Below are 24,879 nucleotides of genomic sequence, written 5' to 3' on the forward strand. Positions count from 1 at the left end.
TGTGATCGTTGGGGTTCCCTCCGCAATGCCCGAAAAAGAGGTTTTTGCCTGCATATTCGAACAAAACATAGCCGAGAAAATTCCATCTTTGACACTAGAAACCTTTTATTTATTTAAAAAAATTATTTATTTAAAAAAAAAGCATGGACGACTAATGCTGGGGCTACATTAGCGGGCTATGGCGAATATTCGTGTTAACGCGATGAATGTGGCCGGGTTCATCGTGTCATCGCGTAGTATTCGGGCGAAGACGATGTAGTATCGAGGAGCTGTCGGTAAACTGGCGCGAATCAAAGGGATTTGTCGCGCCAATATTCGCTTAGGTGGCTACATCTACGTCAATTCAGTGTCGTCCAGACTTTGAAGCGAGACGGACGTGCATTTAATTTTTTACACTATGGAGTGGAGTAACATTTTTAATTTACCGCTCACGTCTCCGCACAACAAACTGAACAGCACAAGGCACGATGCATCGCGTCAACTCGACACGAATCTTCGCCCGCCTTAATGTAGACAAGAACATCGCCCATACCCGAACACGATGTTTTTGTCGCGCCAACACCATACGAATCTTCGCTCGCTAATGTAGCCCCAGCATTACAGCTACATTAACTTATCAATGAAAGTGACATAGATACAGCTAGCCAATTACAAGTCGACACGTTTATGCTGGGGCTACATTAGCGGGCTATGGCGAATATTCGTGTTAACGCGATGAATGTGGCCGGGTTCATCGTGTCATCGCGTAGTATTCGGGCGAAGACGATGTAGTATCGAGGAGCTGTCGGTAAACTGGCGCGAATCAAAGGGATTTGTCGCGCCAATATTCGCTTAGGTGGCTACATCTACGTCAATTCAGTGTCGTCCAGACTTTGAAGCGAGACGGACGTGCATTTAATTTTTTACACTATGGAGTGGAGTAACATTTTTAATTTACCGCTCACGTCTCCGCACAACAAACTGAACAGCACAAGGCACGATGCATCGCGTCAACTCGACACGAATCTTCGCCCGCCTTAATGTAGACAAGAACATCGCCCATACCCGAACACGATGTTTTTGTCGCGCCAACACCATACGAATCTTCGCTCGCTAATGTAGCCCCAGCATAACGCGATGAATGTGGCCGGGTTCATCGTGTCATCGCGTAGTATTCGGGCGAAGACGATGTAGTATCGAGGAGCTGTCGGTAAACTGGCGCGAATCAAAGGGATTTGTCGCGCCAATATTCGCTTAGGTGGCTACATCTACGTCAATTCAGTGTCGTCCAGACTTTGAAGCGAGACGGACGTGCATTTAATTTTTAAATATAATGCAAAGCCACTATTTCCTCCATTTTTAATTTACCGCTCACGTCTCCGCACAACAAACTGAACAGCACAAGGCACGATGCATCGCGTCAACTCGACACGAATCTTCGCCCGCCTTAATGTAGACAAGAACATCGCCCATACCCGAACACGATGTTTTTGTCGCGCCAACACCATACGAATCTTCGCTCGCTAATGTAGCCCCAGCATTAGAATGAGAGTATACATTTTATTCTATTATGCATACGTCTCTATGCGTACAACCATTGCGAAGCTTGTAAGATTGTTTTTTTTTTTTATAGTTAGAAGTTAAGCTAATACAATAATTTATTTAAATGACATTATACACCTTTGAAAAAGGAAAAACTAATAGACTTCCTAACCGTATCCACCCTGGTACAAAAGGGATCAATATCAACGAGTTTGCTGAATTTATTAAAGGTTCTGCTGGCACGAATTATAAAAGAGTTTTGTTTGTAGTTTGACATAGCGAAAGGGACTCGTATTGGTGGATTGTTGCGGGTTCTAGATGGAACATTCAGACTGAATCTGGACAATAGGTCTGGGCTATCAATATCATTCTGAAGGATTTTCGATATTAAGACGCAGTCTGATATATCGAGAATCGACGAAGGGTTAACGGCAGAAGATGGAATTTCTTACAAAGATCGAAGTAGTTATTAGCCTGGTATGGTATTTTTTGATGGTAACAAAGATATTTGATGAACCTTCGTTGTATGGTTTCTATTCGGTCAATATACTTTTGATAGCATGGATTCCAAATTTCACATGCATACTCTAACTGACTTCTAACGAACGTACAGTAGAGAATTTTTAATGTTTTGGCCTTTGTAAAACTTTTTGAAAGACGCATTATAAATCCCAATGACCGAGATGCTTTGGCCACGATAGCATCTACATGCGACTCGAAGATAAGCTTGGAGTCATGATATACACCTAAATCGCGAACAGAGTTACACCGGGGTAATGGATAACCGTCTAAGGTATAGGTCATGGCTAATGTAGACCGCTTACGGGAATATGTCATCACCGAGCACTTTGAAGGATTAAGATCCAGCATATTTGCTCGGCAATAATCCCCCAAACGTCGTAAGTCAGCCTGAAGTGCGAGCATGTCATCAAACGATGATATCGAGGCATAGACCTTCATGTCGTCGGCGAAGCACAACAGATTAGAAGACTGCAGGCACAGGCCGATGTCGTTCACATAGACTGTAAATAAAAATGGTCCCAGCAAGGAACCTTGAGGGCATCCGATTGGTATAGGGATCCAACTAGAAATATAATTGTTTAAAGCGACAGCTTGTGACCTGTTTTGCAAATAGGAAGAAAACCATCTGAGCAGATCACCACATACACCTATATTATTTAATTTGCTAAGCAGGATTGAATGGTCTATCCGGTCAAAAGCCTTGCTGTAATCAGTGTAGACGACATCGACCTGTAAACCCTTGTCTATGGACAAGGGTTTACAGCTATGGCATCTGTGATAAAGTCATTTAATAAGACAAGGTTTGTGACGGTAGATCTACCTTTTAAAAAGCCGTGTTGAAATGGGCTAAATGAGTTTTTAAGAGCAGAGTAAACCTGATCATACACAATTCTCTCAAAAAGCTTGGCTATAACACATAACTTGGATATGGGCCTGTGGTTTGAAATCTCTGATTTAGCGCCTTTTTTATGGATAGGGGTAATAAACGCTGATTTCCATAATTTAGGAAACACACAAGCACGCAAGGACATTTTAAATAGCAAAGTGATAGGATTGGCTAGAGAGTGCGCGCATTTCACAAGTAATTTAGGTGAAATGTTATCGGGCCCAGGCGCCTTTGATGTGTCTAGTTTTTTAAGAGAATTGCATACGAGATCACTGTTAACAGAGATAGTAGATATATGATAGGAATGAGCTGGCATCGCTAGAGATATAGTCGAGAAATTAGTAGTTGATGAATCAAGAAAATAAGACTTAAAGTATGAGGAGAACGCCTCACAGATTGATTCGCCTGTAGTGAAGGTTTGGTTGTTATAAGTTAAGGTGCAAGGGATGGCATGTGAATTGTGTCGCTTCTTCACATATGTCCAAAAGTTGTTAGGATTACATTTAATTGACTCTTCCGTGAGTGCTAAATAGTTGTCGTAGCATTCTTTCTCCATGGTTTTCACTCTATCTCGCAGAAGCCTAAATGTTAATTCGTCCGATTTGTTCCCGTAAGTCTTGAATTTTTTTAAGTATTTATGTTTTTCTTTTATAGTTCTTATAAGTGATCGGCTGTACCAGATAGGATATGAATTGTTACGTGAAATCTTGTGAGGAATGTATTTTTCTTGGAGATCAAGAAGAGCGCGGTTAAAGAAATCAACAGATTCATCTACCGAACGGGATGCGAACTCATAATCCCAATCAATCATATTAATTCTACTATTGATACTGTCAAAGTCACCCTTATCATATAGAAATTTGATTCGTGGTGCACTCTGTAATGCCGTGATTTCAAAAAAGTTTATTTCGATTAAAAGTGCGGGGTGATAATCATCAATTGGTACTAATGGATCTGCACTAGAGGTGACACCTACTGACGTAGTATTAGATAAGACTAGATCGAGCGTTTTACCATATTTGTTGACTACACTGTTACATTGATTGAGATTTAATAGTTTTAATTCGTCAACTAGAGCATATTCGTCGATAGTGCTGACATTCGTCGGCACTAAAGATAATTGACCAGAGGGGAACCAGTTGATTCCACTCATATTAAAATCCCCTGCGATAAGGAAAACGTCCGAATCGTTGCTGATTACTACTTGATTTAATTTTAATAGAAAGTTGGTAAGTTGTGAAGTGAATGAAAGGCCTAAATTTTGATTACATAAATATATAACGCACAGATATAGATTAATGAACGTGCGGCTATTAGCTTTTCTTACTCGAATACTAAGCCAAAGATCTTCTGCAGTGGAATGCAAAAATGGGTGAGATACAACCGGCAATTCTCTGCGCGTAGCGATAAGTACCCCACCACCGCGCGATTGCCCCGTAGTGACATAATCCCGGTCACGGCGCCATACAATATACCGGTCATCAAATAATTCTGAGTCTGATATTCCATCCAGTAGCCATGTTTCTGTGAGCATTATTACGTCATATGACTTGCACAATACTTGACGGTAAAATAAATCAGTCTTGGTACGGAGCCCACGAACATTTTGGTAATACAACTACAAGTTGTGTATTACATTAACAGCCATCGCCATAATAAACAATAACATGATAATTTAAACTATTGTACAATTTAAGTTCTTCAATAAATAATACATGAGTAATTGGATAAATGAACAAGAAACCAGGAAAAACAAAAAGTCGGCAAAACACAGTAATAAACACTTTTATAACCGAAATACAAGTCAATAATTCAGTGAGTTTATAAAAAGTAACTAATGCAGACCATCCTCCCAACACAAGTCCCAATATCCGTGCTACAGTCACCAAACAACAATCATCACAAGCAAGATAAAACTTAATAGTTGAATGCGTACGTATAAAATTCGGAGAAATCATGCAAGTAGTGTGTACTATTTTGTAATTGTAGGAAAAAATTAACTGTAAATAACTCGCGGTTAAGGTAAAAGAGATAGCAACGTAAAGCGCCCTATATAATAAATATTGCTTTCTATATAATACAAACACTGGCTGGCTAATGTACTTAAATAAGTAATAATGAGCAAGCTTTTTAATAAAACATAATCGTCGCTAATAAAAGTAATTTGTGGGTAAGCTTTCAATACGTTCACTAAGTCAAAGTTGTAAACAAGTTTGCGAGCGAGCGAGACAAAAAGCAATGTGGATGCCGTGCGCAGGAGTGTAAGCGAGACACAGATGTTGTTATTAGTTACGCCCTTTGAACCGAGGGCCAGGTAGTAGAAAGAACAATAGAAGCTAACTCGATGCTCGCCCAACACAGGTGCGCTAAACCTTTTGTACCAGGGGAAGAAACTAACAATGTAAACAATAAAAATGAATAGCAAAATTGGTAATAAAAATATGTAATGTGATAAGTTATATCTTAAACAATCTTGTTTAAATCAAGCTCGCTTCTTATAATTAAGACTTTACTATTGGTATCTTTGAGTATATGTATTTTACCGTGCTTAATCCATACAAACTGATAGTTTTTGTCCTTACTTCCTTGTTTCACTTTACTGAGAAGCTTCTTATGGTCGGCACTTAAGTGGTCATTGACGTAGACTTTATGAGATGAACCAGCAAAGCCCAGATCAGCCGTCGATAGATCCTTCACTGCACGCGCTGCCGCAATAAAATCTTCTTTAATGTAGCGGTTCAAAAAACTGACTATTATAAGTTTTTCTTTGGAGTTGTACATAGGCACCCTATATATATAGTTTATTTGGCTTTTTGGGAGGTTATAATTGATTTTGTGATAAATTTTTTCCATTATAGTAAATAAATTTTCTCCTTGCTTGACTGGTACACCCTTGATTTCTACGTTATTGAGACGAGAACGCTGTTCATATGTAGATAGCTCATTTTTAGTTCTTTGTAAGTCAGTTTGCAGGCAATTAACTTGGTCTTGAAGCTTTTCGAGAACTAAAACTCTGCTTTCGACATCGCTGACTCTTGAACCGAGCTCGTCCAGCTTCCCACACGAGTATTCACAGGATGCTTTAAGTTCAGTTAACTCATCTTTAATCGTCCGCATGTCTTCCGCCAAGGTTGGTAGTGTAAGCAGTTGTCTTTTCATGTCACGTATCTCCTTTAAGACAGTATCAAGCGTGACTTGCTCTGGCACCTGAACTGCTGGTGACGACGCTCTACACCCGGCACACTTCCACTGGCTGCGTCTATCAGCCCCAAGCTTCCTCCAACCTGCCTCGGATATACCAGCACATCCAAAATCCAAGTGTCTTTTACAGACCCCACACTGCACACCATCGTTGAACTGGTTGTTGCAAGCGGCACAAGACTTCATCATATTATAAAGATATCACTTAGTGAGGATAGGAAAAGGTTGACGATTTATGACTTGTTGCAACGGAGCGAGCGGTACGACCGAGAGTATGCACAAGACTGTGACTTTTTGACCACATGCAAGTTAAGCCACAAATCCGGCAGGAAAGATGCCCCGAACTGTAATTATATTATTGAAGTCCCTGCTAATATTCGCAAGGCTCTCATCACTCAGACTCGTATATTCATAAACTGGACCTCTTGTCCTGTTAGGGACTTCACACTTGTAACTAGATGCTACAAGTGCCAGCAGTACAGGCATGCGGCAAAATCTTGCCGTGAAAGTCACACCATTTGTGGACACTGTGCGGCTACGGGACATAAAATAGACGCTTGTATAATGAAGCATACCATGGAGCCTAAATGCGCTACTTGCACACGTTACAATAAGCCCAATAAACACCAAACAGGAATAGCAGAGTGTCCCGCTAGAAAAGCTGCTGAACAGAGATACATCAACTCTGTTGATTATGAGGGTGCATAGGCGTTTAATTAAGTTATTTTTCGTAATAATTATGTGTGTGAACTTTGTACTTCATTATTATATTACTTCATTTTTCATCAATGTAAACATTCCATCAAACACTACTGACCCACTTACACTCGATTCCTTAGTTAGCAAATTTCTGAACTGCGTCATTAAATGCTTGACCTAGATTTTTATTTTTGTTTCAATATACATGTTTCGTTACTTAAGTTACATATTAGCATATTTTGTCATTTTTATATAATGATAGTGTATAGGTCCATTATAATCTTTATATTAACATAGTACTTCAATAATTGTGTTATCAAAGACTCTGACGGCCTTGTTCTCTGTCTCACCGTAACACAGGTACAAACCTAGCACGGGAGCTGGGGAATAATATCCTGTTGGTCTGGAGTATGATACAGTTCTGTAGTGCTATCTAAACTTTACTTTGCCAGAAATTTTAACTATTATTATTTAATATCTAAATATTGTATAAGTAAATTTTTGTTTTTTATCAATAACGCTCGCCGTATCTAAGAGCCTGTGATACAGGATTTATTTATCCTAATACAGGCTCCCTATGTTTTTATTATGTACCTACCTAATATTCTAACTATAAGACTTATATTAAACTTTATGTATTAATTTATTTGAATAAATTGAAATTGAAATTGAAATTGATGAAACTGCCCGCGACGAGCCTATTGTTTCTCCTGAAAAGAAATTTGAGGTAGAATTTTTCAACTCTCTCTTGGACGCTACATTAATTTCAGTTAATGAAAGATTTGAACAGTTCAATGAGTACTCGGATTGCTGGTCTTTTTTGTACAATATAAAACAGATTCCTGAAAAACCCGACCTTGTCAAACTCTGTAGTGATCTCCAATTGAAATTAACTGTGAATTCTAAATCAGATATAGATGGTTGTATGTTGTGTGATGAACTCATAAGCCTGAAATCTTTTTTGCCTGATCAGAATGTGGCTACCCCTGCTTATGTTTTAAATTTTATTAAAGATCGCAACTTACAGGAACTGTATCCAAATGTATGGATAGCATTTCGAATATTACTGACTATACCTGTAACGGTTGCTAGTGGAGAAAGAAGTTTTTCCAAGCTAAAGCTGATTAAAACATATCTACGATCGACAATCTCTCAATCTAGATTAACAAACTTAGCAACTTTATCAATCGAAAACGAAATTGCAGAAAACATGGACTTTGAATGTCTAATAAAAGAGTTCGCCGATTTAAAGGCTAGAAAAGTGAAATTTTATTAGTTTTTTAAATAAATGTTTTTTTTAAATAGATAGTTATTTCATTGTACACATTGCCTTTTTTCGTATGTAATTGAATTGCAGTTAGGGGGCGCCGAAGAATTCTCGCCCAGGGCGCTAGTAGTGCTAAAACCGGCACTGCTTGTGACTGCATCAAACGAGAAGCAGTATGGTCTAGCAAAGATTGAAGAGACACAGTGGCTTCAGATTCTGTTACGTTGACGTTTTCCGGATAGCAAAGTTTTTTTTCAGCCTGTACCAGTTTATATGATGGAAAAATGTCTTTTGCGTAGTTCCTTATTGTATCGTTTTGTTTACGTGACAATTATGCTTCAACAAGTAAGGAAAGAGCTTCTTGCGGTGACAATTTCTTAACTTTGGCTTCGTATGATAAATCTAAACAGTCTTTAGCGTATTTGGGAGACTCTGATATTTTTTTAATGACCTGAGCTTCTGTGCTTTTTCCTGAAGCCCTTAAAGTCATAAGTGCAGCATACGTTAGTACATCTGAATTTGTTTCGGCACGTAGAATAGATGTTTTTCTACGTTTTGAACTTTTGCTACATTCATTGAAATTTACATCTGGTCTTCCTGATTTTGGAACTATAAAGCGGGTAAATTGACAATTTCCGTCTATCCACGTCTTTTCACTAGTTAAAAATCTTTCTTTTCGTCTACCATGTAAATCCCATTTCTTTATAAATTGTTGTTTAAAGTTACGTAGTTCTAACACTAACTGACTACGCGATTTCTCTGGACAAGTAGTTTTAGAAGCTACAAAATCTACAATTTCATGAAATCTTCGATCAAATGCTTTGTAATTGCTCTTAAAAAATACTTCTAGCAAAGATTTCCTTTTAATAATGACTTTAGACGATAAATCTGAAAATATTATTAAAATTCTTAAGTGCCTTACAAAAAGGTAAGAGCAAAATTTCCAAATATTTTCAATTTGCACAAAGTTCTTTTACTTTAGCTTACAGTTTCTGAATAAGGAAGGTTTTACGATTAATAATAATAATAATAAAGCCATTTATTCCAAATCTTTCTTCCTATATATATTACAAAGTTTTGTTAGTAAATTGCTGCTTTAGTTTTATTAAAATAAATTTCTTATAAAATATTAGTGTTAGTATTATGAGATTTAGACCCCTGCTTGGGTAAAGGCCTTCTCCATCCTTTTCCATGACCCTATGTCTTTGCCTGACTTTATCCAGTCGTTTCCTGTAACTTGTGTTATATCATCAGCCCACCGTCTTAATTGTCGACCAACATTTCTTGTCCCCACTGGTCCTTTCCATCGTGTGGCTTCAATGGTCCATCTTCTATCTGTGTATCGAGAAATGTGTCCTGCCCATCTCCACTTAAGTAAAAGTGCGTGCCTGAGGGCATCGGTGAGTTGGGTTTTTTGCCGAATTGTTTCATTTTTAATTTTGTGTATTCTTCTTATTTTCAACATGCTCCTCTCCATTGCTGTTTGACATTGTTTATTTTTTTGTTTGATTCTATTTGTAAATGTCCAAGTTTGGCAACCATACAGCAAGCAGGGCAACAGACATGTATTAAATACTATTCTCTTCATGTGTAAGCTGAAGTTCCCTTTCATGATTTCTCTTAGTGTCCAGAACTTCCTCCAAGTTGCGTTGATTCTCCTTGTTACTTCTTCTTCGTTGCTCGACGTTCTGAATGATATTTGCTTCCCCAAATAGATATATTCGTTGACGTATTCTATATTGTTACCTTTTATCATTATGGGGCGTTCGCGATTGTTGGTAATTATCTTGGTTTTATTTACATTCATTTCTAATCCGATTTTTGAGCTTTCACAGTCCAGGGATTTCATCATTTCTTCTAGGTCTCTTACAGTTTCAGCGATTATAACAATATCATCAGCGAACCTCAAATGGTTTAAATATTGTCCGTTCATGTACACTCCCTTGTTTTTCCAGTCTAGTTTTTGGAAAACACTTTCGAGTACTGCGATAAACAACTTCGGGGAAAGAGGATCTCCTTGCCGAATTCCTCGCTCTATATTTATCTCGTCTCCCCTAGTTTCTAGCTTAACTCTGCTGGTACTTTTTGTATAGATATACTTCAAGATATTGATGTATTTATAGTTGACATTTGATTGTTTTAGTGCGTTCCAGATTGAACAGTGGCTGATGCTGTCGAAAGCCTTACTATAGTCAATAAAGGCCACATACAGAGGTCTATTGTACTCTCTGTATTTCTCTATGATCTGTTCTAGTGTCTGTATGTGGTCAATCGTGCTAAAACCGGATCTGAATCCTGCCTGTTCGTTTGGTTGCTGCCTGTCGATGTCATTGGATATTCTTGTTAGAATTATGGATGAAAAAAGTTTATATACACTTGCAAGCAGACTTATGGGCCTGTAGTTGCCAATATCTAAAGAGTTTCCTTTTTTAAAGAGCAGAATTATGTCTGAGGTACACCATTGTGTTGGTACTTGTTCTTCTTCTAGTATCATGTTAAACAATTGGGTAAAATGACGTGTTAATATAGGTGCACCTATTTTAAGAGCCTCATTGGATAAACGGTCTGGTCCGGGACTTTTATCAGCCTTCAGCTTTCTTATATGTTCATAAACTTCAGATTCTTTGATTTGTTTGACGCTGTCTATCGTATTATTGTAAGTAGGTTGTATTTCAATTTCATAGGTTTTACGATTATAATGAATCAAATAATTTCAAAAGAACTTTCTGCAAAATCAATAAAAAACGAATTAATTGGTAAAATAAAAAAAATAAAAAATTAAATAAATCCACAATATTTCAATTTAGAACACGAACACTTTGATTTTACAAAAAAGTATTATTGCAATAGGGAACATGCAAATACGATATTTATGAAAATTTTATGATTAAAATGTTAAAAAAATATAAAAGAAGGACTACTTCAACATTTTTATTTTAAATTATGTTGATTTTTAACAATAATTACGAATTAAAATTACGTAAAACGAAACGCATTTCAAAACACCAATCAGCGTTCAGTGACGTCACTCCTGCTAGGGTAAAGCACCCAGTAGTCAGCCCCCAACCAGTAGTCAGCCTTTACAGGCTTAATATCCATATAATTAGTGTCGAAAATAGTAAAGACCAATAAAATAATTATTAATCGAATCTGTATAATCTTATTGACTAATATGCACAATTACGATTCGATAGCATGGCAGGTTAACGTGTTACACTCATTCTTATGAACTGCCATCAAAGCAGGGCCAAAAACGTCGCCATTGCTATTTTTTTGTTAAGGATTCTTGTTTTAGTTTTTGGCATGTTTTTAAATGAATTTGATGCAATATGGAACGAATTGATATTTTATGCTAGTATTTAATAGTTTATCTTCAATAAAATCATGCATTGCAGGCGTTTTATTTGTCTTTTGTATTATAAATTAACGTGGCCGACTATTGGGTTTCCAAATTATGAGGTTGATCCAGTAATCGGCCATGAGTGGCTGACTACTGGTTTTTTTGCAAATCTCATATATGTGGTTGAAATTAACAGGGCGAATAGTTCTCAATTTAACTATTGCGTTGAGCTAAACTCTTCTAAGACAAAAATAGTATTTTACCAGTAGTCGGCCGCATATAAGGTCAGTGAATTTTATGAGGCCGACCATTAGACCTACATATCCCATAGTCGGCCGTCAGTTTTGCTAAATGAAATTGGGTCTTAAATCCTTTCATTAAGGTTCAAATTTGTGGACGGCTATGTTGGCACAAAACTTAGTTACTTGTTTTCGAATAGTATCATATCAAAAAGACCAAAAGATCTGTATAAAGAGGAATAATTGTCATGTGCTATGGTGGCGATCAAAAATGTTATGAAAATCATGGAAACGAGTCGAGTACTTGGCATTTCACACATTATTATGACACTACAAGTCCGAAATCGTTTAATAGTCGCACAAATGCCCCGTATGGTACGGGGCATTTGTAAGCTAGACTAAGTGCACTCCCAAAAACAAATGACTGCCTTAAGAAACTGGTCACGATATGCTGGAATCAGCTTCCAGTTTCACCGGATGCAGCTGAATAGCAGTGTTTTACATGGAGCAACTGCCTATATGACCTCCACAACCCAGTTACCTGGGCTATACCACGATTACCATAAGACTCGTTATCAGATTTTCAAGCTTCTGACTAATGGCAACGATTGCCAGAGATCCTTGAATGCCCGCCGGGACCTACCGTTTACCATGCCTTCCGAAACACGAAGCATTTTGGGAAATGAGAATAGAAAGGAATGATACCAGTTACTTCTATCATCTACCTTCTATTTCCTAGCCTACCATTGACTTATGTATCAACACATCAAGAAAGCTAAAATAGTTTTATAGAAGAGAGCATCTTTTGTAGAGTGGGGAAAGTTGAGAAACAGAAGGAATAAAGGAACAGAAAATAAACTTTTATCGATGTGAACCGTGTTAAGGAAAGATTGACTAGAAAACATTTAGAAATCAATTACCTAAGTGCTAATAACTATAAATTAAAATCTTGAAAACCCCCGATTTCACAATATATTTTTTTATTTCATACTTTTTATAGGTTGGTGGTTAGGTTAAGCCATTCTGACTTTCCCACCACCAGCTTTCTCAGCATGCGAAGCCATTTGAGACCCCGTCCGAGTAAATTTGCAGACATTCGGTTAATCTCCCCACTTTAACCCACTACAACTTTTAAACGGCTCCACCGATTTTCATCAAACATGTCTAGAACACTTGCACATATGTCACCTTTAATTAAAAAAAAACTAAATTGAAATCACTGCATCCTTTCGGGAGTTATGATGCCATAGACAGACAGACACACAGACAGACACGTCGAACCTTATAACACCCCTCTTTTTGCGTCGGGGGTTAAAAATGAATGGATGTATAAATTGTACTGCATGGTATTATTGCAAATGTGCTTTATTTCCTGGAGATTTCAATAAAAATATATTTAAAATAGAACATTTGTATTGAGTAAGTAAGAGGCTGACTACTGGGTAAGACATGGCTGACTAGTGGCGAAATGGGGCTGACTACTGGTAAAAAGTGCCATATTTTGTTTAATGTGGATTTTTTCCATAATAATCTTATGAATATGATATTTTGTTATTTTTTTCTTAAAGTTTAATAAATTACCTTTCATACAATGATTTTACATCTAGTTGTAAATGTTAAAAATATGGCTAAATCAAATTGACATTTTCACTAAAAGGCTGACTACTGGGTGCTTTACCCTATGTCAACTTTTGAGAGGTTAACTTTGCGTGTGAAATTGATTATTAGCAGTGAATATTATTTACGTTTTTAATAAAAATGGAAGTTGGGTTTATCAAAGCAGACTCCAGGAATTTACCAAAAGTTAGTGTCGACATGGTAGTAACTTTTTTTGTCGTGAGTCCAGAGTTTTCAAGTGTAGAAATGAAGGGGACTTGCATTTTATTCAGCGATTTCTAAACATAGCAGTTATATTTTAGCTCAACGAGAGAATCTTACGGCGATAACGCAATCGGTTATGTGCAAATTAAAAGAGATGGAGAATTATGTACAGTAAAAAGTCGAACGAATAATAGTCTTTGGAGAATAATAGTCATTCCTCTTTGCAGCTTGAAACCACTTTCTTCTCAGTTTTGGGTCAGAAGGTCCAGTCAAAAACAATTTATTTGGAAACTTTGTTGAAGTAGATGGACACATTGGCACAAAACATGAGTCAACACGACTCGACTCGACGGTCGTCGTCGTCGATACGTACCGAGAGTTAGTCCGTTATAGTTCCGCTCTGCAATTTTATTAATAAAAACCAGTAAAAAGTGAACAGTTAGTGACAAAATTAACAGTGTCTGTTGTTAAGTGTCTAATACAGCCTGTGGTGAAAAATAAATACGATCCGTGCTTAACTTTTCGAGTAATGAGCAAAAACAGTTCAAATTATTTCTAAAACGGTCTTTGGTTCCTGACCTATCCCAACTCGCAGTTCGCCCGCTGACCTCACCGCCCGCACCGCGCATCCCTACCGCGCCCGCGCGACTGTTGCAGGTGTGCAACGCAGGTGTGCAGCAAAGTGTCATTGAACTTATTTTTTTGAGATAACTGCTTTGAACATTACTTTTAAAATTGACAATGTCTTCCTCATGCGCTGCTTGTGATTAAAACAATAAGTTCGGTAAAATTTATGGAGTGCTCGGACTGCGATAGGCATTATGATCTTGACTGCCTTAACATCATTTAACCCAGTTACGACTCATTCACAGATGAGTACAAAAAGAATTGGATTTGTCCAACCTGCAAATGTTCCCAGCCTAAAAGAGGCAATGCGTCAAACTCTGTTGGATCCACTAGTTGTAATGTGAATACGAAGCGTGGCAGTCGGGTTAAAGGGCCGCAACAAGAACCTCCTGAGGTTTGTGATAAAGATGAACTGCTCTCAGAAATGCGACTCTTAAGACAGCTAGTTTATGACCTTAAGAAGCAAAACACTGACATCGGGTTAAAATTAGTCAACGTCTCTGAAACCCTTGAACATAAACTGGTAGAATTTGACAAGAAAATAGCTGAGAGAGATAATGAAATCTTGCTTTTAAAAAACTCCGTGTCGGAACTTCAGCACAGATTGAATTTCTCAGAACAAGAAAATATGCGTTCGGAACTTGAAATCTTTGGAGTGCCGGAGGAAAATAATGAAAATGTCAGCCATGTGGTAATGCTTACTGCCAGGAAGATCGGAGTTCAACTTGTTGATAGCGAGATCGACGAAGCTTTCCGTGCTGGCGCGCGTCGCTCTAACGCAGTGGAGAGGCCGAGGTCGATCATCCTGAGACTTACTCGCCGGTCTAAACGTTCAGACATCTTAAAAGCTGCCAAAAACAGACGCCCACTTACATCTGAGGACATCGTTAAAGGTACTTCCTCCAAAGTATTCATCAATGAACGTCTGACGAAAACCAATAAGGAGTTATTTCGTAACGCACGGATCAGAGCACAAGCTCATGGATTTCGGTTTTGCTGGATACGCAATGGGACTATCTACGTTCGTAAAGCTGAGAAACAACCTCCAATCCCCATTCGATCATCGGCTGACCTTGATGACAACGTGGGGCCGCCAGGAGCGCCTGCATCGGACACTGTTACAGCTTAGTATAAAAATGTTCACTATGTTTGCTCTAATTCAAATTTTGTTTGCTTTACTTGATTATTTGTACACAGTTATTACGTGTATTCAATACTTTGTACAATCATTCAAACAAGTTCACGTGCAACTCACTTCACAAAACATACATACAATTAATCTAACACACCACAAATATTACATGCAACAATACACTTACTGTCAAACTTACGTACTAATACGCATCTCACACACCTCTCACAGGTCTTATTGGAACTGCCTACTAGTACCCGCTTATTTCATAACGCGCTCACACGGTTCACTCACACTACACATACTCTACACATACATTTATTACAAAAACAATAGGCACAAAAGGCAAAATTATATATGGTGTCGAATTTATAAGACTCTACGCAAGTATACCTACGTCTCATCTACAGTATTCTCACACTCCAAGCCCTTGTTTGTAATTATTTTATGCCACCTATCGCCTACTACAGAAAATATTACCTATGGCTACCTTTCTATCTAATGACTTAGATGACAGCTTTGACTTGGAGTGTCAAGTAATTGACAGAGTTGAGAAGTGTCGAGACATACTGACTGGAAAATTCAAGCCTAGGATACTTACGTTTAATATACGAAGTATACAGCGCAACTTCGACTCGTTTTGCGTAGCATTAAAGCGGCTCAACATAGAATACGATGTTATTGTACTTACCGAGTGTTGGCTGCATAACGATTCTATTATTGGTCAAATTCAAGGTTACACTGCATTTCAAACAAAGAAAAACCTTAATCAATGTGGTGGAGTCGTAGTATATGTCAGAGATTGCTGGAATGCCACTGTTATCGAACCACCAATCCTAGACGCTGAATCGCTGGTAGTCGAATTGACAAATGATATCACTTTAATTGCGATTTACAGATCACCATCTTTTAAACAAATTGATAGCTTTCTTGAATCCTTGGATAACATACTCAACACAACTAACAGGTTCCCGACGGTTATCTTGACTGGGGACATCAATATTAATATTTTATCACCTTCTGAAGTGTCATGTTCTAAATACACATGCCTAATGGCCGAGCATGGCTTACTTCCAGCTATAACCAAACCCACGAGGCTTGGGTCCTGCCTAGATCATTTTTTTATCAAAACAAGACACAACGCTTCGAAAGGTCTCATTTGTGACATTGATATCACTGACCACCAGCTGATTATGCTTGGGTGTATTACGTCACCAGAAGAAACAAATGCAAAACAACACAATCGTAGCGTCAAGCACACATGTCTTCCTGACGTTGTTGAAGATCTCAAGAACTTTGATTGGAGTTTAGTTTTCGAGCAGCGGGATGTCGACATAGCGGTAAACGACTTTGATTCAATTATAAAAGGGATAGTAGACAAACATACAACTGTTAAAACAATAAGCCGTTATAAATATATTCACAAACCCTGGATTACACCCGGACTCATTAGATGTATGAACCATAGAGATAAACTACATTTAGAAGCAAGAAGGCATCCTAATGACCAAACTAAAAAATTAATCTATACGCGCTACAGGAACTATTTTACTAACCTTGTTCATAAGTTAAAGCGGGATTTTGAATCCCAAAAATTGCAAGAACACAGTCATGATATCAAAAACCTATGGAAAACCATTAAAAATATTAGCGAACATCCATGTAAGAAAAATAATCCTGCTGACCTTCTTAAATATAAACCCAATATACAAGACTCAATTAACAGCTGCAATGACTACTTTTCATCTGTCGGAAAAAGCCTCGCCGATAATATTCTTACTGAGCTAAATGAAACCCAGGAAACAGTAATTTCTAAGCAACACTTGCGAGAATCCGCAAGCATGAGCTTTTTTATGCGCCCCACAGATATCTTTGAAGTAGGTAAATTAATCGATAACATTAAAATTGACAGTGCTCCTGGTAGTGACGGCTTCTCACCAAAATTAATCAAACATATAAAAAGTGAAATAATTTCCCCCCTTACACACATCTTCAATCTTAGTTTAAGCACAGGTACTTTTCCGTCAAAATGGAAAGAAGCTCTGATCACCCCAATTCATAAAACTGGACCTAGACATAACCCTTCCAACTATGGACCAATTTCCTTACTAGGTATATTTTCAAAGATTTTGGAGAAAATTGTTAACAAGCGTATAATGTCGTATTTGGAACGGCATAATTTACTATCTAGTCAACAGTTTGGCTTCAGAACCGGCAAATCGACTGAGGACGCTGTTAGCCTACTAACCAATACTGTTACATCTCAACTAGATAACAACAAGAAATGTATCGGAGTGTTTCTTGACCTAGCCAAAGCCTTCGATACAGTTTCAATTCCAATACTGATCAGAAAACTTGAAAACATTGGTATTAGAGGCCCACCTTTAGAATGGTTTAAAAGTTATTTATCTAATAGACGTCAACGCCTTAAAGTCGGTGATTATGTTAGCGATCCTAATAAAATCGAGTTTGGGGTTCCACAGGGCAGTGTGCTGGGCCCCACGTTATTTATTATCTACATTAATGATATTCAACGTATGATCACGCCCAATGCTAATATTATTTGTTACGCAGACGACACAGTGATCATTGTCCATCACAACACTTGGGACTTAGTTCACCAAACTGCACAAAATACTATCTCAAAGATAAAAAAATGGCTAGACCTGAACCTCCTTTCACTTAACATTAGTAAAACTTGCTTTATTCCCTTTCATAAAACTATAGCTTCTGCCTGTTCCGATCCCATTCCCATTAAAATACACTCAAACAACTGCGTCTCCACTCGCTGTCTTTGCGACACTATCAGTAAAGTAGATTCAGTCAAGTACCTAGGAGTTACAGTAGACCAATGTCTTTCTTTTAAACATCACGTTGAATCAGTAGCTAAAAGAAGTAGGAAGTTAATTTATATTATGAAACGTTTGCGCAACTCAGCTGACATCAAAATTCTTCGTTCAGTATATATTGCTCTGTGTGAATCCGTACTAAGTTACTGTATACCCGTTTGGGGAGGCGTTGGCACTACAACGATGATAACGATTGAAAGAGCTCAACGCTCAGTATTAAAAGTTATATACAAGAAACATTTCCGATATCCTACCAACCTTTTATACAATGAAGCATCTCTGTTAAGCGTAAGACAGCTGTATATTCATAGAATGGTCATAAAGCAGCACATCAAATTCATTCAGACCCCCATTTATAAACAAATCCTCACCCGGCGTATTTTTAAATGTCCAATTGTAGTCGTTAATACATCGTTTGCCCAACGTATGCAAGAATTCATGCTTGTATTTCTGTATAATAAAACTGTAAACGTTTGCAACATAAAAGAAAGTAATAGATACGAAGCTAAGAAAATTGTTAGAAAATGGCTAATGACAAAAGATTACCTTCAAACAGAACAATTCATAAGAGTAACCGTTTAGCATGCACTCACACATTCGCGTTCCACTACGCACCCACACACGCACCTGCATAAACTACATGCGCACACACATACACACACTCACACACACATACACGCACACTCACACATACACACACTCACACACACATACACACACACACACACACAGACACACACACACATACAAACACACACACATACAAACACACTCACATACAAACACACACACATACCCACACACACACACTCACACACGCTTACATACATATACACATCAAAGTACTTGAAAATCTCAATTTATACCAATAACCAATTGTTGTGTTTTGTTTTTTCTTTTTATTCTATTAGAATTTTATTTTGTTACACATTAATGTTTTTATTGTTTCCTATCTTTTATTTTAATAAGACTCTCTGTACTGTATCGAACCAGGGACAAAAACTGGATACTGCTACAATTTGACTCTTCCGAGACAGGCTCAGCCTAGTGGAAGAGTCACTAGAATTATTAATATAAATAGAAAATTGTAACTTTGTTTAGTATAGTTTTTAAGAATTGGAATGTGACTGGTAAATAAACATTATTTTATTATATTTATTTATTATTTTACTGTGATAATTACTTAGTGAGTGATTTTTTTATTACTTCTAAAGTATTAAAAACATAATAATACATTAATTTTAATCAATAAAATAATTTATACGAAACGAAACGTTAATATGGGGCATCCCGATTTCTACAAAATGTACGATAATAAAAAAATTAATAGCTTTTTTTCGTGGGTATTTTATGAGATATTTTTAACTGTTTATTAATCCGTAAAAAATCACGGTTTTTTTCATGTATATAACATATGTGTACGCGCCCAGGTACGATATGACCAACATCCTTTTGCGATTGGGCGACTCACACTGTATCTAGGTATATGGAGAACACGCGCAAAATAGCTTTTTAAAATGAAGGTATTTTACAAAAATTTCAACAAACCACTCAATTCTAACATATTTGGCATCAGTTAGCATTGGTGTTGTCTTTCTAGAGGTTATCGTTTCGCTAACATATTAGTCTAAAGTTTATCATAAGCAATAGGGAACATGCAATATTTTTAGTTTTGATTTCATTTTAAAGAATTCCATGTAAAATAGGTCATAACCATATTAAAAAATCAAAACAATCTAATTTATCGTAAAAAAAATGCGGTTTTAAAGGGATCGTTTAAATTTTCGCGCCAAAACAGACCTACACTCACGATGACGTCACTCCTATCTGTCACTGGTCGTGCTTGCCTTCGGCGGTTATCATAAATTGCAAATTTTCTCGACTTTCTACTTATTTTTTTGTAATAATTTAAAATGGAGTATGCATCAACATCAGGTGATCACAATAATACCCATAAAATTCCGATAAAAAGTCGTGTTGACTCATGTTTTGTGCCAATGTGTCCATCTACTTCAACAAAGTTTCCAAATAAATTGTTTTTGACTGGACCTTCTGACCCAAAACTGAGAAGAAAGTGGTTTCAAGCTGCAAAGAGGAATGACTATTATTCTCCAAAGACTATTATTCGTTCGACTTTTTACTGTACATAATTCTCCATCTCTTTTAATTTGCACATAACCGATTGCGTTATCGCCGTAAGATTCTCTCGTTGAGCTAAAATATAACTGCTATGTTTAGAAATCGCTGAATAAAATGCAAGTCCCCTTCATTTCTACACTTGAAAACTCTGGACTCACGACAAAAAAAGTTACTACCATGTCGACACTAACTTTTGGTAAATTCCTGGAGTCTGCTTTGATAAACCCAACTTCCATTTTTATTAAAAACGTAAATAATATTCACTGCTAATAATCAATTTCACACGCAAAGTTAACCTCTCAAAAGTTGACATAGGGTAAAGCACCCAGTAGTCAGCCTTTTAGTGAAAATGTCAATTTGATTTAGCCATATTTTTAACATTTACAACTAGATGTAAAATCATTGTATGAAAGGTAATTTATTAAACTTTAAGAAAAAAATAACAAAATATCATATTCATAAGATTATTATGGAAAAAATCCACATTAAACAAAATATGGCACTTTTTACCAGTAGTCAGCCCCATTTCGCCACTAGTCAGCCATGTCTTACCCAGTAGTCAGCCTCTTACTTACTCAATACAAATGTTCTATTTTAAATATATTTTTATTGAAATCTCCAGGAAATAAAGCACATTTGCAATAATACCATGCAGTACAATTTATACATCCATTCATTTTTAACCCCCGACGCAAAAAGAGGGGTGTTATAAGGTTCGACGTGTCTGTCTGTGTGTCTGTCTGTCTATGGCATCATAACTCCCGAAAGGATGCAGTGATTTCAATTTAGTTTTTTTTTAATTAAAGGTGACATATGTGCAAGTGTTCTAGACATGTTTGATGAAAATCGGTGGAGCCGTTTAAAAGTTGTAGTGGGTTAAAGTGGGGAGATTAACCGAATGTCTGCAAATTTACTCGGACGGGGTCTCAAATGGCTTCGCATGCTGAGAAAGCTGGTGGTGGGAAAGTCAGAATGGCTTAACCTAACCACCAACCTATAAAAAGTATGAAATAAAAAAATATATTGTGAAATCGGGGGTTTTCAAGATTTTAATTTATAGTTATTAGCACTTAGGTAATTGATTTCTAAATGTTTTCTAGTCAATCTTTCCTTAACACGGTTCACATCGATAAAAGTTTATTTTCTGTTCCTTTATTCCTTCTGTTTCTCAACTTTCCCCACTCTACAAAAGATGCTCTCTTCTATAAAACTATTTTAGCTTTCTTGATGTGTTGATACATAAGTCAATGGTAGGCTAGGAAATAGAAGGTAGATGATAGAAGTAACTGGTATCATTCCTTTCTATTCTCATTTCCCAAAATGCTTCGTGTTTCGGAAGGCATGGTAAACGGTAGGTCCCGGCGGGCATTCAAGGATCTCTGGCAATCGTTGCCATTAGTCAGAAGCTTGAAAATCTGATAACGAGTCTTATGGTAATCGTGGTATAGCCCAGGTAACTGGGTTGTGGAGGTCATATAGGCAGTTGCTCCATGTAAAACACTGCTATTCAGCTGCATCCGGTGAAACTGGAAGCTGATTCCAGCATATCGTGACCAGTTTCTTAAGGCAGTCATTTGTTTTTGGGAGTGCACTTAGTCTAGCTTACAAATGCCCCGTACCATACGGGGCATTTGTGCGACTATTAAACGATTTCGGACTTGTAGTGTCATAATAATGTGTGAAATGCCAAGTACTCGACTCGTTTCCATGATTTTCATAACATTTTTGATCGCCACCATAGCACATGACAATTATTCCTCTTTATACAGATCTTTTGGTCTTTTTGATATGATACTATTCGAAAACAAGTAACTAAGTTTTGTGCCAACATAGCCGTCCACAAATTTGAACCTTAATGAAAGGATTTAAGACCCAATTTCATTTAGCAAAACTGACGGCCGACTATGGGATATGTAGGTCTAATGGTCGGCCTCATAAAATTCACTGACCTTATATGCGGCCGACTACTGGTAAAATACTATTTTTGTCTTAGAAGAGTCTATAGCTATTAAGGCTGCCATTCTAAAGAACTTCTTTACTTCACTGACGAAGTGACGAAATGCCTAATAAAATGCCTAAACTAAAACAATAACTGTTTTCTACCTATTGCCAAGATGGATACCTAGGAAAACAAACAAAAACAGTAAAGAAATACTTACAGATATGTGGAGAATCACTAATTCACTACACTACACTAATCACTACTTTCTTACACAAAATAATTACAATATTACACAATTATACACATGCAATTACACTATAATAACTTCAAAAATATTAAAATCCAAAATAACTATCATGCAAATGAGCGCGCGACATGAAAAGTAATTCATCTGTCAATATTATTGTCATCACAACAAATAGATGCATTTCGCATGCCTCTCTCTCATAATTAGTCAATAGATATAACTGCATCCCTTTCGCACACTCGCGTGCTGCTTGCTAGTTGCAGCTCCTCGCCTCCCCGCGCTTCCACCGTCGCCGGTGGCGCCCTATATGCCGGAGAATACCGGCTTAACTCGGTACTAATTCGCGCCTTCTAAACGTACACCGCGTGACGTCATCGACATCTTTTTCCCCTTACGCGATTCCTTGGAGCAACCTTCGAGTTTTTTGACAGTGATTTTGTGATTACAAATTTTGCTATGACAAAAATGGCAGGCGTTTATTAATAATTTAGTTGTTTTGAATAATATATTGGTGAATATTGAAATAAATGTGATATTTTATAATATTAGTTTTAAAAAATAATTGTTTTTTTTTTTTATATTTTCTTTTATGTACAATCTTTACTTGACGAAATTGAACACTAATGAGAGGCATTTTTAGGAGGGTTCGCAAAGTAAAGCCGGTAGGAATCGAGTTATAGGGAGCCTTCGCCACTGGTATCTTATCGTACCGGGTTCGAATCCTGGGTAATAATAAGTTAACTCTTGCCCCGTGTATAGTAAACGGATCCGGGCTCTAGCCTTGGATGTCACTGGGATGAATGCTGGGATGATGTTGATGATATTTAGCATATCAGTATGACAGTAACCTTTGCAAGATTGATCTTTCATTTTTGAATTTTAAATACTATCAACATATATAGTGACTGCCAAGTAAACAAATGTTTGTTGTGTAAGCCACAACATAATCATAGGTGTCCTCAAGAAATACAAAAAATAGATAATTTTAATTTTAGAGCTATTAATTAATAACCACAGCAAACTATTTAAAATTCAAATTGTTATTATCTATACTATAATGTTATAAAGCTGAAGAGTTTGTTTGTTTGTTTGTTTGTTTGTTTGTTTGTTTGAACGCGCTAATCTCAGGAACTACTGGTCCGATTTGAAAAATTATTTCAGTGTTGGATAGCCCAGTTATCGAGGAAGGCTATAGGCTATATATCATCACGCTACAGTCATTAGGAGCGGAGTAGTAACGAAAAATGTTACTAAAACGGGGAAAATTTTGACTCATTCTCTTAAGTGACGCAAGCGAAGTTGCGCGGGTCAGCTATTTGAAATAATCTGAATCATATTACAATATATTAATATGGTTGTTTTAGGTTTGTTCGTCAGACCATGTCTGTCACCCCTGTTGGTTGAGGGTGCAAAGACTTGTATCGCCCAATATTCATGAAAATATTGAGCAGGAGCTGGAGCATGAGCATCAACCTCAGCCTGGACGCAGCCAATCCATGGAACCCCAGCTCCCTGTGGATGCTGCTGACCAAGTGGAAGAAGAACTTGGAACAATTACTTTGAGAAATTACAGACGGGCACCTAACACTGCATCACATTGTGCATTCTATGGATGTGAAAGTGGTGACTTGAGGAGAATTTCTGACCCTCTGCGGGCAACAACTTTGTCCGAGCATAAGTTTTATTTGCCAAAAAGTCTTGAAAGTGTTGAAAGAATAGATGATCATTTATTTCATTATTGGCTGGGGATTAATAAACGGCAATTCGAGTTGCTTTGTTATGAGATACCTCGTATATCAGAAGCTCATAGGGGTATTTTAGGACTAGGTGCTCTCCTCATGAAAATGAGAACTGGCGACTCAGACGACCGCATATCGCAGTCATTGATGACCTCAAGAAGGACACTAGAAAGACTAATGGACAAGGTCAGAATAATCTTGGAACAAGATTTTGTGCCCAGGAATTTGGGCATACATCATGTATCTCGTCAGCAGTTATTGCAACACAATTTAGCAATACCAAATGGGATTTATAATCCAAATAATGACAATACAATTATTATATGTGATGGAACATATATTTATTTGAACAAGAGTTCAAATTATATGTTTCAAAAGGACACATACTCCTTAAATAAATATAGGAACCTTTTGAAACCGTTTTTGCTGGTGACCACTGATGGCTACATTGTAGATATTGTAGATTGCTTTGGTCCATACAAAGCTACCACATCAGATGCAGAAATCATGACTTCTCTTTTCAGAAATCTCTTCCCTTAGACGATTCTTTCAAAACAACGATATTTTCATTCTAGACAGGGGATTTAGAGATTCAATTAATTTACTAGAGACTTGTGGCTATAAGGCGTATATGCCAGACTCACTCCATGAGGGCGAACACCAGCTTACAAGTGAGCAAGCAAATAGGAGTCGCTGCGTGACCTTATG

General features: G+C 37.3%; 2 protein-coding genes across 2 annotated transcripts; one reads left to right on the forward strand and one right to left on the reverse strand.

Moving 5' to 3' along the window:
* Positions 1-5,392: 5,392 nt before the first annotated feature.
* On the reverse strand, positions 5,393-6,395 carry LOC142985796 (uncharacterized). The gene has a single exon (XM_076134044.1). It carries the CDS (start codon positions 6,317-6,319, stop codon positions 5,393-5,395), a length of 927 nt encoding a protein of 308 aa, XP_075990159.1. The 5' UTR covers positions 6,320-6,395.
* An 8,152-nt stretch (positions 6,396-14,547) lies between these two features.
* On the forward strand, positions 14,548-15,252 carry LOC142985797 (uncharacterized). Its single transcript, XM_076134045.1, has one exon. The coding sequence runs from the start codon at positions 14,548-14,550 to the stop codon at positions 15,250-15,252; it is 705 nt and encodes a 234-aa protein (XP_075990160.1).
* The last annotated feature ends 9,627 nt before the right edge of the window (positions 15,253-24,879 follow it).

The sequence above is a fragment of the Anticarsia gemmatalis genome, chromosome W (genome assembly GCF_050436995.1).
Source record: "Anticarsia gemmatalis isolate Benzon Research Colony breed Stoneville strain chromosome W, ilAntGemm2 primary, whole genome shotgun sequence".
NCBI classification, from domain to species: Eukaryota; Metazoa; Arthropoda; class Insecta; order Lepidoptera; family Erebidae; genus Anticarsia; species Anticarsia gemmatalis.